General features: G+C 41.6%; 1 protein-coding gene across 1 annotated transcript in view; it reads left to right on the top strand.

Annotated features, from left to right (window-relative positions):
- LOC120571306 (ephrin type-A receptor 7-like) overlaps positions 1-15875 on the top strand; it is a 150308-nt gene that overhangs the window by 104838 nt on the left and 29595 nt on the right. Inside the window, exon 5 of the mRNA XM_039820189.1 lies at positions 696-1025. Within this exon, the coding sequence (XP_039676123.1) occupies positions 696-1025 (330 nt within the window). The remainder of the gene's footprint in view (positions 1-695; positions 1026-15875) is intronic.

Here is a 15875-nt window from a genome sequence, read left to right as displayed (position 1 = left end):
AATCCAGTACATGTTTTTTTTACTCCCACTGCCGAGCCAAAAAAACTGCAGCATATAATGATGTATCCCAGCAACAACTGCACATTTTTAATCGCCTATTCCCATTAGGGTCAAATGGCTTTCATTAAACCAATTGCTTTTTATCACTAAATCCTGGATAAAACAGGATTATCGTAATGTGACACACTTAGTCCATCATGTGAGAAATGTCAAGCTTCAGCAAAATGATGTTTAAGCACTCTCTTAAAATCATACAGGTAACTATGTTACAGTTAAACATGTTATTGATCTTTTTTTTTTTTTCCTGGGAAGTTTTATACAAGCCCCTTTTTTTCCAGAAATGCCCAGCTTCACATTTACAGTTACAGAGATTAAAATAAGTGGATAGTAGGAAGTAGTCTTTGAGTGCAACGTTTACGAGTAAATAATGCTGCTGCTATGATCGCTTCACTGTAGTGTGTGTCAAAAACATGGCTTTTAGTGACATAATTTGACAAACTGTAAAATCCTTTTGTCAATTTCAATTGCTTCATAACAATTGCAGAAGTGAGGATGTGTTTGATTAAGTATTGATGTTTTCAAGAGAGGCGTACATATTTTCTAGTTTCCTATTTCTGGGTGTGTTTGTTCTCAAAAAAGACTAATAAATTGTAACTGTAACAATAAATCAAACTGCAATTTTTCTTACTCTTCAGGACCCCCATCCCCGCCCAGAGACTTGGTTTACACCCTCAAGCAGTCCACGCTGATCTTGGAGTGGGCCGCACCATCCGACACAGGAGGCAGGGTGGATCTGACCTACAGTGTGGGGTGCCGGAGGTGCGTCGGGAGGCAGTGCGAGTCGTGCGGGGCGAGTGTTGGCTTTGTGCCTCAGCAGGTTGGGCTTACAGAAAGAACGGTGACCGTGGTCAATCTTCTCCCAAACACCAACTACACGTTCACCATCGAAGCCTTGAACGGAGTGTCAGAGCTGCTGCCCAACAAGAGATTCTACACTCAGGTCAACGTGTCCACAAGCCTACCTGGTGAGTTCCAGTTTCACCTTTAAAAATAACCACACAAATTCAAACACATGACAGCATGTGCAAGAAAAGGGCATTTTACATTTTAAATTGGAGCACAAGTCTGCACAGTCAGGAAACCAACAGCTGAGCAAGAATGAGGTCACACTGCATTTCTAAAAAGAAGATGTAGCAAATGGGACAAACCAGCACACGGCTCAACTGAAAATGAATTTTATATCAGCTTGCACTGTATGCGTTTCTCATTTTGAATATCTTGTAGTAGGCAATATTTTGAAGAAGTTCACAAGGATCTTGCTGATTTGACTGAATTTGTTTTTCAGAATATTCATGCTCTTTTGCTAAATATTGTTCTAATGTGTAAAACCCAGCTGTGTGGAAAATATTTAAATATTAAATATGTTTTAATATATCTTCTGGGATCTTGATTTTGTGATCCGTTTACTACAAGGCTAAAACAAAATACCCTTGCGCAATAAATATATGGCCTTAGCTCAGGGATGGACTGGGGCTAAAAAACAGCCCTGGACTTTCTCCCAAATAGGCCCATCATCTGGCCATTCGCCCCTAGCCGTGCGCGACAGACACTAGCCAGGAAGTCCTGATACTATGCCACAGTACTGTAGCCTATCAGACAAGGTATTCACAGCAAGTAACATCTCAGAACCAATGATGATAATTGGGGTTGTATTTATCAGCCATTTGCAGTTGGTACCATCTTTACAACTAAACACTCTCTGTAGACAGGTGTTTAGGCTTTTGCTGAGGGTGGTCAACAAAACATTGTTCCAGGCTGAGACTATCTGACTTGGGCCGTGTGAAATATTGTGATGTAGTGCATCCTGGGACATCCTGGCACTTCCCTGCATTGAATAACCTATTTAATATTTTGTCAATGTCATATTACACTTTCGATTCATATTAAGGCTGTGAAATGATGAAAATGACTAGGCCCTATCAATTTTGTCTGTGAAGCTTTCACAAACAACCACCAGGTCTTTGCCAGTTCCACAACAGTAAAAGCAAATATGAAAGACAAGGAAAAACTGCACTCTGATGGAAGACAGACAGAAAGTGCAAGCTAGGATTTTTGGTTAAACTTTTGGTTACATTTGGTGAATTATTTAGCCCCCTCAATCGCGGTCAACCAAACTGCGATTCATTTCTAACGCGTTTAATGTTTCAAATTAACCTAACAGAAATTATTGAATACGTTGACAGCACTAAATGGCACGATAATTTTCATAATCATGATGCACACCCATGTTGATAGCTGACTGACCGCTAAGATAGGGATAAAGGCAGCCTATTATAATGTGCACTGCTCCTGGCAGTCCGTACCTCTTGCTGATGTGAAATTAACTCTGCTGTTTGTCCCTCATCATGACCAGGCTGTGGATTGGTGATAGCCATAGAAAGTAGGTGATAGCTAGACTAGTAGGCCTACTCTTCCTCAGTTTATTTTACACGTAGCATATACAGTAATTGATTGACTTTTTTTGTGCCAACGGCCGTCTGTTGGACTGCCGTTCTGGACTTTTCCCGAACGCACAGATTGTCAGTCCGTCCCTGCCTTAGCTTTGTGAAAAAGCACCTCTGACCTTTAAGGTTTTGTTACATAAAAGCGTATTCATTTTTTATAACAATAGTGGACGCATTTGCCAATTCAGCAATAATTGACTGCTTATACCTACACACACATATGAGTCGACCACAAAGTATATGCATACATTCACAGACGTAGATACACGTGCACACTTGCAGGTGCTGTGCTGTGACACACAGTGACCTTTGAATACGCTTGCAATTTATGTAGATTCTCAACATGCATAAATCAACATATACAGTACTGTACACACACATACAGCTGCATTCAAAACCAAATGTGCATCCAGAGACTGATGTTCATTTGTGTGTATGCTTATAGCGACACATACTCCTCCCTTATACTTTGCCCCTCATTGCAGACAGAGCAAAATGTCTCGCCCAGTAGAGGTGATCTCATTTTCATCAGCAGAAGTCTTCAGCAGGCCATTAGCCAGGGGCTTGAAAAGCACTTTGCCAAGTAGCCCTGTCAACCAGCTCTGCAACAGCACTATTTGGAGGAGCTCAAGTGTGAAAAGACCAAACACACACACACACACACACACACACACACACACACACACACACACACGCACACACACGCACGTACAAATGTACAGGACCACATTCTGGCTTGAATGCTGACAAACACTCTCTAATACACAAATGCACACATTCATTTACCTGTCATACCTGTGCGTATTTAAAAAAAAATATAAAAATAAAAAGCTTGCTTACTCTTGAAAATGCTGAAATAAGTATTAGTCTGAATAGACTGACATGCTGCACAAAGGAAGCAGGTAAAAGAAGTGTAAGAGTGTTTTTGCCACTGATTGGAAATTAGCTAGAGAAAATGAGCTACATGTATGAAGAACTGAATGGAGTCATATGAGTGCTGAGATGGCAGCAGTGTTGGTGTCTGTTAGTTTCAAGTAAGCTATAACTGTTTTGTTATGATAGTCTCACTTTATTAAGAAGTAAGAGGTGTAACAGATAAAGATGGGTAAAAACATGGATTGAGTCTTTTATATGTTAAAAGTGGGGTTTATGGCTGATATTGTGCCTCTGTGTGTACAAAGATAGCTTTAAGGAGATTTATGTTGAGAGTATTTATATGAATGTGTGTGTCTCTCAGTGGCCCAGATTCTATTGTTGGCCAACTGTAAATGTTATGTAAGAGTAACATCTGGACGGGTGAGTGAGAGGCTAAAGGACAGCTTTATGTGTGTGAAGTATGCATCAGATCTCTGTACTCTACAACATCATTGACATGTGATTAAGAGTTGATATCAAGGTCACTCCCTTAAGCTTCAGACTGCATTATTTTACTAGAAAGGTAATTTTGTTTTGCAAAGACGATAGTTATTTTTTCCTTTTTATCCTGTAGTTACCCAATTCAACATGCTTGCATTCCACGAATAATGTTTTAAACTTGAAGCTGCATTTAGCATTATTTGACCACTAGGGGCAAGAAAGATTATTTACGGACTCAACGCAACACAAGGTGTTATGGCCAACCTAGACTGGATCAACATAAGTAAATTTCCAGGATAATTGCCTGACATCACTCGCCAGATGATCCTCACCTTCCGCTCTCTGTGTGTTCGCGTTCTCAAAATCCCTCCGCTTCGGGAAACAACAACAAACTTTGAGCCAGCAAGCTACATGCTGAAAGGTTTTGAAGAAAATTTGGATCGTGCAATAAGGCAGACCTGCTTGGTTTTTTTTCATAGAGTGATTGTAAAGACTTACAAAGAATACGTTAACGGAATTTACAATCTAACGTTTTGGGACCGATTAGTGGGGATCGCTGTGGACGAAGTACAGACGGCGGTGTGTGGCAGAATGTGCTGTGGTGTAGCCAGACCTTACTCCACAGCTCTGTGGAGATAGGTCTGGCAATGCGAAACAAAGCACCAGGCTTTTGATAATTATTTTACAAGAATATAAGTTGACTCATACTAGATACCTATGATAGTATGGCTGACGCAAACATGGCTAACAAGCTACAACTTAGCCGTCTCCAACTCCCTAAAGGGATTAAGTTAGCCAAAACCCCTGAGCTCCAAGGTTAGGAACACTATATCAGAAAAGGACAAACCTGTGGTGATTATTTTTCCCGTCCCCACAGTTCTTTCAACCTTTCTTCCTTTTATCTCCCCCTTCTGTGTCTGTCTGTCTTGTCAGCAGTTGCCATGGCGTTGATTTGTGGTTATTATGGGGACTTAGGGTGTGAGTTGTCCCACTAACCGTGTCATCCAGAGGGATTGGACAAGGGGTTAGGGGAGTGTGTTTGCAGGGGTTTCAGAAGACTTTCTGTGTCAGGGAGGATTTGGGGTGTTTAATGCTGTGTGTGTGTGTGTGTGTGTGCGTGTGCGTGTGCGTGTGCGTGTGCGTGTGTGTGTGTGTGTGTGTGTGCGTGCGTGTGTGTGTGCGTGTGTGTGTGTGAGACAGACGGCGTTAACATTTTGATTTGATTTTGAAATGTGCTTTAGGAATTTTCTTTGCCGTGTGTGTTGTCTTCCCTCTCATGACTTCAATAGTCACATGTCAGCTTTTGTTAAAATACCTGTGATATCCACACAAGACCAGGAGAGCATGGGTCAGATCAACAGCTAACAAACTAAACCCTCTTGCCTGCTCTCCTCAATGGACAGCTCTCCCTCAGGGTCAAGTGAGGTAAGGCTGTGTGAATGTCTGTGTCTAATACACATTTGCAAATATGTTGTTGCCAGGCTAGTAGTCAGTAAGACTTTTAAACGTATCAATAGAAATGTAAACAAAATGGCACCCCTAATTCATTTCTGATCCATAAACATTAACAATACTTCTACATCTGTCTGCCGTTTCAGCATTTGGTATCTGTTGCCATTGGGAGATGACCAAAACTACCAGTGAAACAGGGACAGGCCCATAACGTTTTTTTGCCCAAAAGTTAATCTATAAGGACTAGGGTTGGGTACCGAAACGTGGTGCCAATAGGGCACCGGTTCCGACATAAACGGTAGTAACGAGACCGAATAAGAACGAAAATTTCGGTGCCTCATTTCGGTGCCTGACTTTTTTTTTTTTCTCAGAAGCATCGCTGCACCGGACGCTACGTTACCGTTAGCTAGTAGCTGGATTAAACACAATGGTTAAAATGCTGACCGTTTACATTAAGCGGTGTAAAGTGTGACTGTATTTCCCTGTAGAGGATTCCAACATCGGGACGTAACAGTCTGCAGCTGCCGTAGTCGGAAAAACAACACCGACTACGTATTATGTAGACTCGCCAGCATTGTGGTGCATTTTAAGTTATTGTAAAATACCCTTTTCCCATCTGGTGCTTGTTTTTGTCATTTACCAACAATTTAGTGGTGAAATGTCTTTGTTATAAGTTATTGTTATTTTATATATATATATATATATATAAAAAACAATAACTTATAACAATGACACACACACACACACACACACACACACACACACACACACAGCATTACACACCCCAAATCCTCCCTGACACAGAAAGTCTTCTGAAACCCCTGCAAATATATATATATATATATATATATATATATATATATAATCTCATTTAATTTTGACCATATGGCCTTAGAAATAAACAAGACGTTCTTTAATGTCGGCAACTGTCGTTTTGTGCTCCTTTTCTTTATATTTTGGTTCAGGCACTGTTTTAAAAGTATCGTTTTAGCACCAGTATTGGAAAAAACCCAAACAATACCCAACCCTAATAAGGACTCTGCATGTCTTTTTTTTTCCCCCGCTGCAAGATGAGCCCAATGGAATAGAATTATTTGGTGACCAGTGTCTCTGTGCACTGTGAAGTGAGTTAGCACATCTGCAGGAGCAGGCAGTAATGGGAAATCCTGTGCAGTCAGGTCAGGTAAAGAATTGAAAAAAACTGCACAGACCTCAACCTTATGTCTGTACATGTGTGTGCGCCTACACACCAAGACTTTACACCATCAAAACTCACTGACCTTTATGAATACTGCAGCAGGGATTAGGAACAAAGCTAACACACACCAGAACACACACCAGAACACACACACAAACACACACACACACACACACACACACACACACACACACACACACACACACACACACACACACACAGACTCACTTTCCCTTTCTCTCTTGCCACCTCATCATCTCTTTATTACCTTATGCTCTTTTTTTACCTCCTCCTTCCCTCTGTGTTCTGATCTCTTCTTTTTTTCACCTTCTATTTCCTTCCTCATTTCCCCCACCTTATCCTTTCCTGCTCTCTACATAAACTCACTATTCTTAGATGGTAATTTCTCTCCCTCCTCCTCCTGCCACTTCATCCACAACCACTCTTTCCACCATGCTCCCTTTCTCTCACTGCAAGTCTTGACATAATCACTGCTGCCATCTTCCTCCTCAACTCTCTGCTTCCCTGTATCCTCTCTACAACTCTTTCCCCATCTCCTCTTACTGTACCATATTTGTTTTTCTGGGCACAGTAAGCTTGTTAGCAGCCTAAGGATTTAAGGGCACAGTCTGAGTTGGGGAGAGAAGGTGCTAATGGGTGCTGTATTATGGCCAAAACAACCTAACCACACATACTGTAGACACACAGGGACAATTTACATTACTTTGCATATATTATGTCTTTATTTGTGGATGAAAAGTATTTTAAATCAAGTTACATTAAAACTCTCCATTTAAACCAAATTGAATTATTTGAAAGCATCTCTTCGAACCGAATGCTTGCACATGCACACTGGAGGAGTGGATTTCTCCCAAACAGATGGGGTTTTATCAGGACTCTCCAGGCCACCAAGGGGAAGGGGGAGTTTTGCGTGGCGTGTCAAGAATGGAATGGATAAAAGGGAGGAGGAGAGTGGGGGATGGAAACATGACTGGAGTTATGTGAGGAGATGGGGCATGGGCTGGGTAAATGGGGGATCAGTTTTGCCCCTGGCTCACTGGGCCCCTTATCCAGCTCTGGATTAGGGATGCATATACTGTGGGGGTGGGTGGGTGGGTGGGTGTGTGTGGGTGGCTGGGTGTGGGTGATGTGTGGGTGTCTTTTGGGAGTGTGTGTGGCCTGTGTTTTTATTTCTTGGAGGCTCCGGGCAGAATCTGTCTGGCTTGACGAATGTGTCATGATCAGACCATGCCTCTGCCTTTAGGCTAAAGCACACTGGGCCTGAAGAGTGTTGAGTATCAGTCAGTGAGCAGCTGTCAAAAGCAGTTTAAGCAAGCCCGTCCTCGTCGCTCTCCCATGGTGGAAGTGTGGGATGCCAGATTTGACATATTTGTAAGCTGTAAAGTCTGAGCCAACAGGTACAGTAATAGTTTTTTTTTTTTTTTTTTACATAGAGCAGGTCCATATGTTATCTTCTTCTTAAAATCATCCTCTTATGTGCAGAAATGGGTCGCTGTTTCATTGAAAGCTTATATTCAGGACCTGATGTTTTTGCACAGCTGGATAATGTTGATCGGGCCCTTTTTGAATATGTCATACAGCGAGAGACTCTCTGTCCCGCTTGCTTGTTCGCTCTCTGCTCCGGCATTTCTCTCGCCCACCCACCAACTGACTGACACATTTAATCATTCCATCACTGAGTCAATCCTCTCTGTTACACAAACGCACACATCCAGACACACACGTGCACACACCTAGGTGGATCAAGTCCAGGCAACATATAATCTTGTCGTTTAGATGGAAATGTGCCCTATCCAGGTGTCTTCACTGCACCATTCCTCCCCCTTTCAGATAAAAACATCCACGTGTGTGTGTGTGTGTGTGTGTGTGTGTGTGTGTGTGTGTGTGTGTGTGTGTGTGTGTGTGTTCCCTCTTTCCCTCTAAACATCTCCCCTCCTCTTTTTTTCCTTTACTGATATAAATGACAATAACCACAGATAATACCTGATCCTGGCTGAATCTGCTCACCTCGCCTTTGAAGCATGATCCTGGATAATATCATTTTTAACAAACCTACTGCTCTTTTAGCAGAGCAGAATAATTCTGTGTATGTTTAGGATGAGGCGTCCAGGCGGCTGGATGCTGATAGGGCAGATTAGACTAGAGTCGTGAGCGGGGACAGGTTGCCAGGTAGCGCTCCACCGCTGAGGCAGGCCGCTAGCCACAGATTAAAACAGCACGACCCGCTGCAAGATAGTGAGACCTGCGTGGGGTAGCTGCTCTTGTATACATCATTAGATTAGGATGCAATCACATGCATGCACATATAACCACCTGCGGAATCGTGAAATAAAGATGTTGAGATTTAAAACAGACTAGTCTTGAATCCTCTAAATGTTTTTACATACCAGCCTACTTTAGTCATCCACCTTTCAGACAGTGATTCAGTTTAAAGAAGCGTTAACTGTGTTTAATACAAAGATATTATATAAGCTATACTTGAATGCATTTAAAGGATGCTTTAAAGCTATAATGGTGAATCTTTGCTTTCTTGCCCACACCATTATGTTGTATTATATTATTAAATTGTACTATTAAGCGATTTCATTGCAACAGCTAGATGTTATTCTTCAATGTCTTTTTTTCTTACATCAGTGAGCTGCTGAAAACTTGTGTGCTTAATTCAGTCAGTGCATGGAATGCATTGCTTTATGGTTACCATCTGAGAGGATACTGCAGTGTTTCTCAACACAAATGACAGTTGAAAGTGTGCAGCAGTGGATTCTGGCTTCAGATTGAAGTCTATCAGCAGGATATTTGAAAATCTCAGCGAAATCTGTAACTGCAATAAATACAAGGCACATTATTCATTTCCTGATAAGCTTTTTGCATTGATCCAGGATGCACACGTTACTGTCAAGTTCAAATGAGTAAAAATACTTTAAAAAGTTAACCACGCAACTACTTGGCCGTTTGAAACTTTACTGAAATGCACATGCACGCTCCACTGGGATTTTGGAACCACTGACAGAAATGCTTGTGACAGTAGGTATATAAAAAGCCACAGGGACAGCCGAACCAAAAGAAACTAAATGTTCCCACTCCTCCGCTGTCAGTCACATAAATCGTTGCACTATCCGTTTATCCCCAGGAGAAGCCAGTAGTGATGTGCTCAGAGGGAACGACGCTCTTGCTTCCCATTAACCCTATGATCATGAACAGGCCTGAGAGATGCAGCTCTCTCAATCATTTCTGCCTAAACGACATATAGCTACACATCTTAACTTTTCATTCCGGACACACATGCAGCTACTCACTCTTTAATATGCGAAGGCACACGGGAGCGCGTAAAGTTACACACTGAGAGGGAGGTGGTGAGAAGTAGAACAATGAGACACCCCTCCTTACAAGATGGATGTCATCTCAGCAGAGGCACAAACAGGCCTGGGGGGGGGGGGGAAACAGTGGATTCCCCCAAGAATAGAGATTGAGGTAGAGCTGTGTTGGGGAAATGGCGAGATAAGGAGATGGAGAGACTGCGAGAGAGGAACCATACATGTGAGGAAGAGAAAGAGAAGAAAAGTAAGAATGACTGTGAGATGTTTAGCCCTGCATGTGCCGATGCCCCTGAGGAGAGCAGCTCCTCTGTCTGTCTCCTTTGATAACGCCACAGAGATGCCAGATGCACCTCAGCTGCCTCTGTACACATGCATGCAAGAGCCTACAGCAGCGGCTGCCATTTTGTGCCACAGTCTATTCATAGATCTACCTGCCATAGAGACCTGAGGACAGAGCTGTCACATAACCCCCCGTGTCTGCTGGATTGGGTATTGAGAACTGGGTCTAAATTGTAACTTTTAACCCTTAAGAACCTAAGGATTTGTTAAGAAACGTGCTTTTCAATTCAACCTTTTGATTGCTGAAAGCAAGTTCGGAGGATCTGTGCTTCTATATCGCTGATTAGACATGCAATATGACGGACTGTGGCTAGAACTTTGAAGGGCAAACAGTTATCACCACTGGAAATTAATACAGTGGAAGGAGTTCGTCTAACATATGAATTAATTTACTGCATTGTGGTGTGCACAGTGCTCCCAGTAGTGGTCATGACTTAAGAGAATCAGCTAAATGTGCATCCAAAGTAAAAGATAAGAAATACTTAACTAGTGCATGGCAAGATAGAGAATATTCATATTTTTCTTTTAATCAGACAGAATCTTAAAATACCATTTCGTTCATGTTTACGGCAGCTTAAATCAGCTAAAAAGGAAGGTAGTTTTTGCTTTCTACATAATTCCCTTTCTTATTCAAACAATATCATTTAATAAGTTTGTGACAAATGTGTCAAGGGTGTAGAAATATTCCGATTCAACAAAAACTGCAACTAATGAGCAGAGTCTGAAATCTGATCTATTAAACCTAAATGGTACCCAGCCCTAGCTTGTACATCCTAGGAAGTTTGACCAAACTCTTTCTATTATACTTCCTCATGACTCACTTTTTCGCTCTCATCATAGTGTCCCTTTGAAGTCTAAAGATCATTATCTCTAGCAGTGATTGGTATGTGTACAGCAAAGCTTTCATACCGGATCTTATCAGGAGCTGTATGTCTTTGTGACGAGTGCCTATCAGTGTGTCTGCCATGCAATTTCTGCTGTATGATGAGGCTTTGAAAACGTCTGCTGCGTACTTCCACAGCAGAGCTGGAGAAGCTTATTGCCCCACAAGGCCATCACCTCTTCTATATTACTTGTGAAAAGCACTGTGCAATTGTGTGTGTCTGTGTGTACATGTTTGAGTGCAAAAGCCATTTCACACAGCAGTCGGCATCGATTTCTTCCTCTCAAATGAAACGCCAAGACCAGCACTACCCGCCATTTGCTGCCATACACGGTTGTTTGTGCTGTGTGTGTTGTGTTGAAGTGGTGGGCGCACAGTATCTGCACTTATGCCAACTGATTGTGTGTATGTCTTGCAAACTATTATATCCACATACTAACCATTGCTTCCATAGTTGTGTCCAAATTTCTCATAGATACTGATATTCTGAAGTTTATCCCAAACAGATCAAACTTCTTTTTCCTAGAAGACATTTTCTAGACAATACGGTAGCTAACAAAATGGCAAATTCAAATTCTGGTGCATATTTCTTTATAATTTCATTAGTAAATATGTTTTAGAAGCTACGAACGAAGGTTTTTTCAGGCCTTACGAAAGGCCCCTTCCAGTTTAATATTAAAGTCTGATATGTATTAGTGTTCATATTGTATCACACTTTTGGTATATGTGCTGTTTGGGGCAGTGGTACCTCAGTCTGTAATGACTTGGCTTGGGAACCGGAGGGTGGCTGGTTCAAGTTCCCGTACGGGCCAAGGCACCGAACCCCCAACAGCTTGGGACACCCTTCATGGGCCAGCCCCCTCACACTGACATTTCTCCAATTAGCGCATGTATAGGTCCTGTTTGTGCATGTGTGTGTATTTCGGGCCTGTGTGTAATGTATCAACAGAGTGTAAAAATGTACTCGCAGTTCAGACACTGGTTCTGTCTGGCACATTTCAACACCACTTTAACCAGTGCATTACTTTTGTATTTAAGCCTTTGGGGTAGTGTGTGTGTGTGTGTGTGTGTGTGTGTGTGTGTGTGTGTGTGTGTGTGTGTGTGTGTGTGTGTGTGTGTGTGTGTGTGTGTGTGTGTGTGTGTGTGTGTGTGTGTGTGTGTGTGTGTGTGTGTGTGTGTGTGTGTGTGTGTGTGTGTGCATCGATGGAGAACTCATGCTCACCTGATTTGTATGTGTCAGATTAAGCTTTGATGCGATTTGGTTGGTGTGGAGGCAGGCACCAGTCCTATGCATAATTCAACACACTAGGAAGGAAAAAGAAGCAAACAACAGCCTGCAGTTATAGATGGGGAGAGCAGGTTGACACCTTGCTCTTGGTTTAGTTAGACTGAGGGCTAGATTTACTAACACTAGCGCAGTTTGCGCTGCGTCCATTTATGCGAGTTCGGTAATGGCGCACGCTATGCTTCCACAGTTTGCGTAGTATTTATCAACCCTGACACCCATCAGGCAATCAGCGTCTTTCTCCGCCCACTATACCGTAAATTGCGCTGTAGCAAAGCGGTACTTGTGCTATGATACGGCTGAGTGCAGACTGCAATATTCCCACTGCTGATGCTATGACTGTTTGAAATGATCCTGATGCCAATATTTGTAATGTAGCGAGGAGTTTAACAACTGCTGGAGTGGGATGTGAACGCTGAGTGGGAGATTCAATTTCATCTTTGATTTCTTCCAGTAACTCTAATATTGCATGTCTGCTTGATCTGTAACGCTAAATTATGTTGTGTTCACTGACAAAGTGTGATTCTTGTGTTAAAAATATTTTCAGCCTCACCTATGTCTTTGTCTTGCTCAAATTACTGTTGCCATTTCACCAGCGGCATAAAGGTCTACGAGGAAACTCGATTGCGGCTGGTTTAAAGAGGCAGAGAATTTCCCCCGCAGAATAGAGGCGCGCTCTTACTGACAGTCTTTGTAAATACCACGGAATATATAATTAGGTGCACTTTGCGCTTATCCTCCCACCTTTTTGGGTGGAACTCCCACTTTCCCCACGACCCTCCCACGAACGCATATTGAAAGCGCAACTTGTCTCTTCTCGCTCATGTGGCAGACAATCTGCGATTTTACCCAAGTGCGCCCTGTTTGTAAATAGCCCGCATCGGTTACGTCCGTCTTTGCGACCAATTAGCGCCTGGAAACAGGCGCAAACGGCTTGATAAATCTAGCCCTGAGTTTCTCTTTGTGTTTGGTTGGCAGGGACTTTAAGAAAGGAAGGGTGTCTGTTAGAACTTCCTTTCACTTTAACCTTTCATTTCATCAACTACCTAGCACCTCTTTTTTTCTCAATTTGTTTATTTTGTCCTTTGTCTCACCCCCCTCTCATGTACTGTGGGAGTAATTGCTTTATTTTTCCATGAGCTAGGCTCCAGTCTATTTCCTCTAGATTATATAATAAATGCCTGTACATATTCATTAATTATAAAGAATAATCGCTCTGCAAGTGTTTATACATTCCTGTATACTGTTAATTAGCATCTTTCCTTCTCCTTCAGTGTCTTTCTTTTTTCCTACAACTCCCCTCCCCCTACAGCTTACTGTTTACGTCTGTCGCTTATGTTGCATTATGTGGGTATATTACAATGACTGGATGCCTTAAAGCAAAGTGTTCATGCTTTCAAAATGCCACTAATTGGAACAATTAGCTTTTTCTGAACATTGAATATTTATTTATTTATTTTTAAGTTTTTTCACATTCAGGGATGGAATAATTGTTTTAATGCAAATCAAACATTAAAGTCCCCCCTCAAACCAAACCAGCTATGTTCTCATATACTATTTCAGATATTTTATTTGTACTTTTCTGTAAATAATAATGGGCACCAAACTGCATTTACTGTATCTTGTCAAAGATCAGAAACACAAGAAAAATGTGCAACTAGTCAGACTCTTTGGGTAATTCTAATTAGGTGTTGTGCCTATATATAATATAATGTATTATAATGTTTTGTTTTATTTGCATAATCATATAAACATTAGCATGAACAGAATTGACACAATGACGACTAACTGCAAAGGCTCATTGCTATTGACTCCTAACCCTAAGTGAATCATTTATTTTAATAAAAATAACATGTTGAATTGTTAACCTGCTCACTAGATTTCCCTTTATGATTCGGAATTGCAGTTTTACTTTTTTATTTATTTATTTTTTTCTTTCCATGAAGGACCAAGCCACTTTCCTACTGGACACAAATTGAGAGACACACAGACACTCACAGTCACACATGCACATACACACATGCTGGTCTATCATTCGGCCTGGGTTTTCTTCCTTCTCTGTTCAACTTGATTGGGCAGTCATAAAATGCAATGATACAAAAATTCACAGAAGTCACCATGAATAATGGATAATACCTGTTTTCAGACATAAAAAACCCACACAGATAGAGACAGACAGTGAGAGACAGATTGAGTGTTTCTTTGATCTGCTGCCTAAAATGACTTTATTATCCTGCTGTTCAAGAGGACCGAAGGAGCTGCACAGATGCTGTGTGTGTGTGTGTGTGTGTGTGTGTGTGTGTGTGTGTGTGTGTGTGTGTGTGTGTGTGTGTGTGTGTGTGTGTGTGTGTGTGTGTGTGTGTGTGTGTGTGTGTGTGTGTGTGTAGTTTCGCTCATATGTGAGTGACAGGCAGAACATATTCATTAGTGAGGCTGCTCATAAAAAGAGAAAAAAAAAAAAATTTCAGAGAAAAAGAGAAGAGGAAAGGAAAGAGGAGCCGTCAACTGATGGGGTGACTGAGAGGAGAAGGATAGAATAAAAACAGAAGACAATCAGGGACAGAAATAAATGTCAAGAAATAAGGAAAAGTGACTTTAATGTCGTGGAAAATCCTGAGGATCATTTATTTTTGAATTACATTGAAAGGTTTAAGTAAGTGAAAAACAGCAATAATTTTAATCCAGTACAAGAAAGATGACAGGAAACACCCCTTACACTCCCCTGCCACTAAAATTAACCCTAATGGCCTTAATGTCAGCGCTCCTCCCAAACATAAAGACCTTTTCACTAAGCTAACTGCACCCCTTTATTTTTCTTAGTATTTTGGAGTGACAACCTATTTGGCTACTTCATTATACACAGCATAATTAGCACTTAAGCAAGAGTGGGTGGTGCTTGCCAGTTATCATACTATGTGCTGCCTGTCATTTGTTGACAGAAAAACAAAGAACCGATCTTTTCTCAGTAATGAAATTGTTTGCTTAGCGAGCTGCGCCATTACACACTGCATCTAAATTTGGAAAGCTTTGTACGGTATAATTCATCTTCAATTTTGTTCCTCTATTGTGATCAATAACAGATGAAATATCCGTCAGGCTCAATTTCACTGCGGCTCTTCTAGATTGAGTCAGAAAAAGTTCTGAGGTCAGTTTAAATGAGAGACTCTGAGAGGAAACAAGGAGTCCAGGATAACTGACAGTCTCTCTATCCGTCTACCAATCCAGGCCCTGTTCAATGACACACACGCACACGTAGTGTTTGTCCTTTCACGGAGTGCGATGAAGCTGCCTGCTCTGACACAGCTCAGCTTCAATAATTAAGTCCTCGTCCTCGTAAGTCACTCCCTTTGTTCCTCTTCTCTCCTTACATCCTTGTTGGACTTCCCCCACTGTCCTCTTATGCCCACAATCCATATTTGCTTCCTTCTTGTTTTGCCCTCTCATCTCAGATCTCTGAATACAGTAGGGTATACTGTATATATCAATGCCTGCTTTTTGGCAAAATCCTCCTTAAGAGGAG

The sequence above is a fragment of the Perca fluviatilis genome, chromosome 13, assembly GCF_010015445.1.
Source record: "Perca fluviatilis chromosome 13, GENO_Pfluv_1.0, whole genome shotgun sequence".
NCBI lineage: Eukaryota > Metazoa > Chordata > Actinopteri > Perciformes > Percidae > Perca > Perca fluviatilis.
This window is presented reverse-complemented; position numbering and strand designations above follow the sequence as displayed.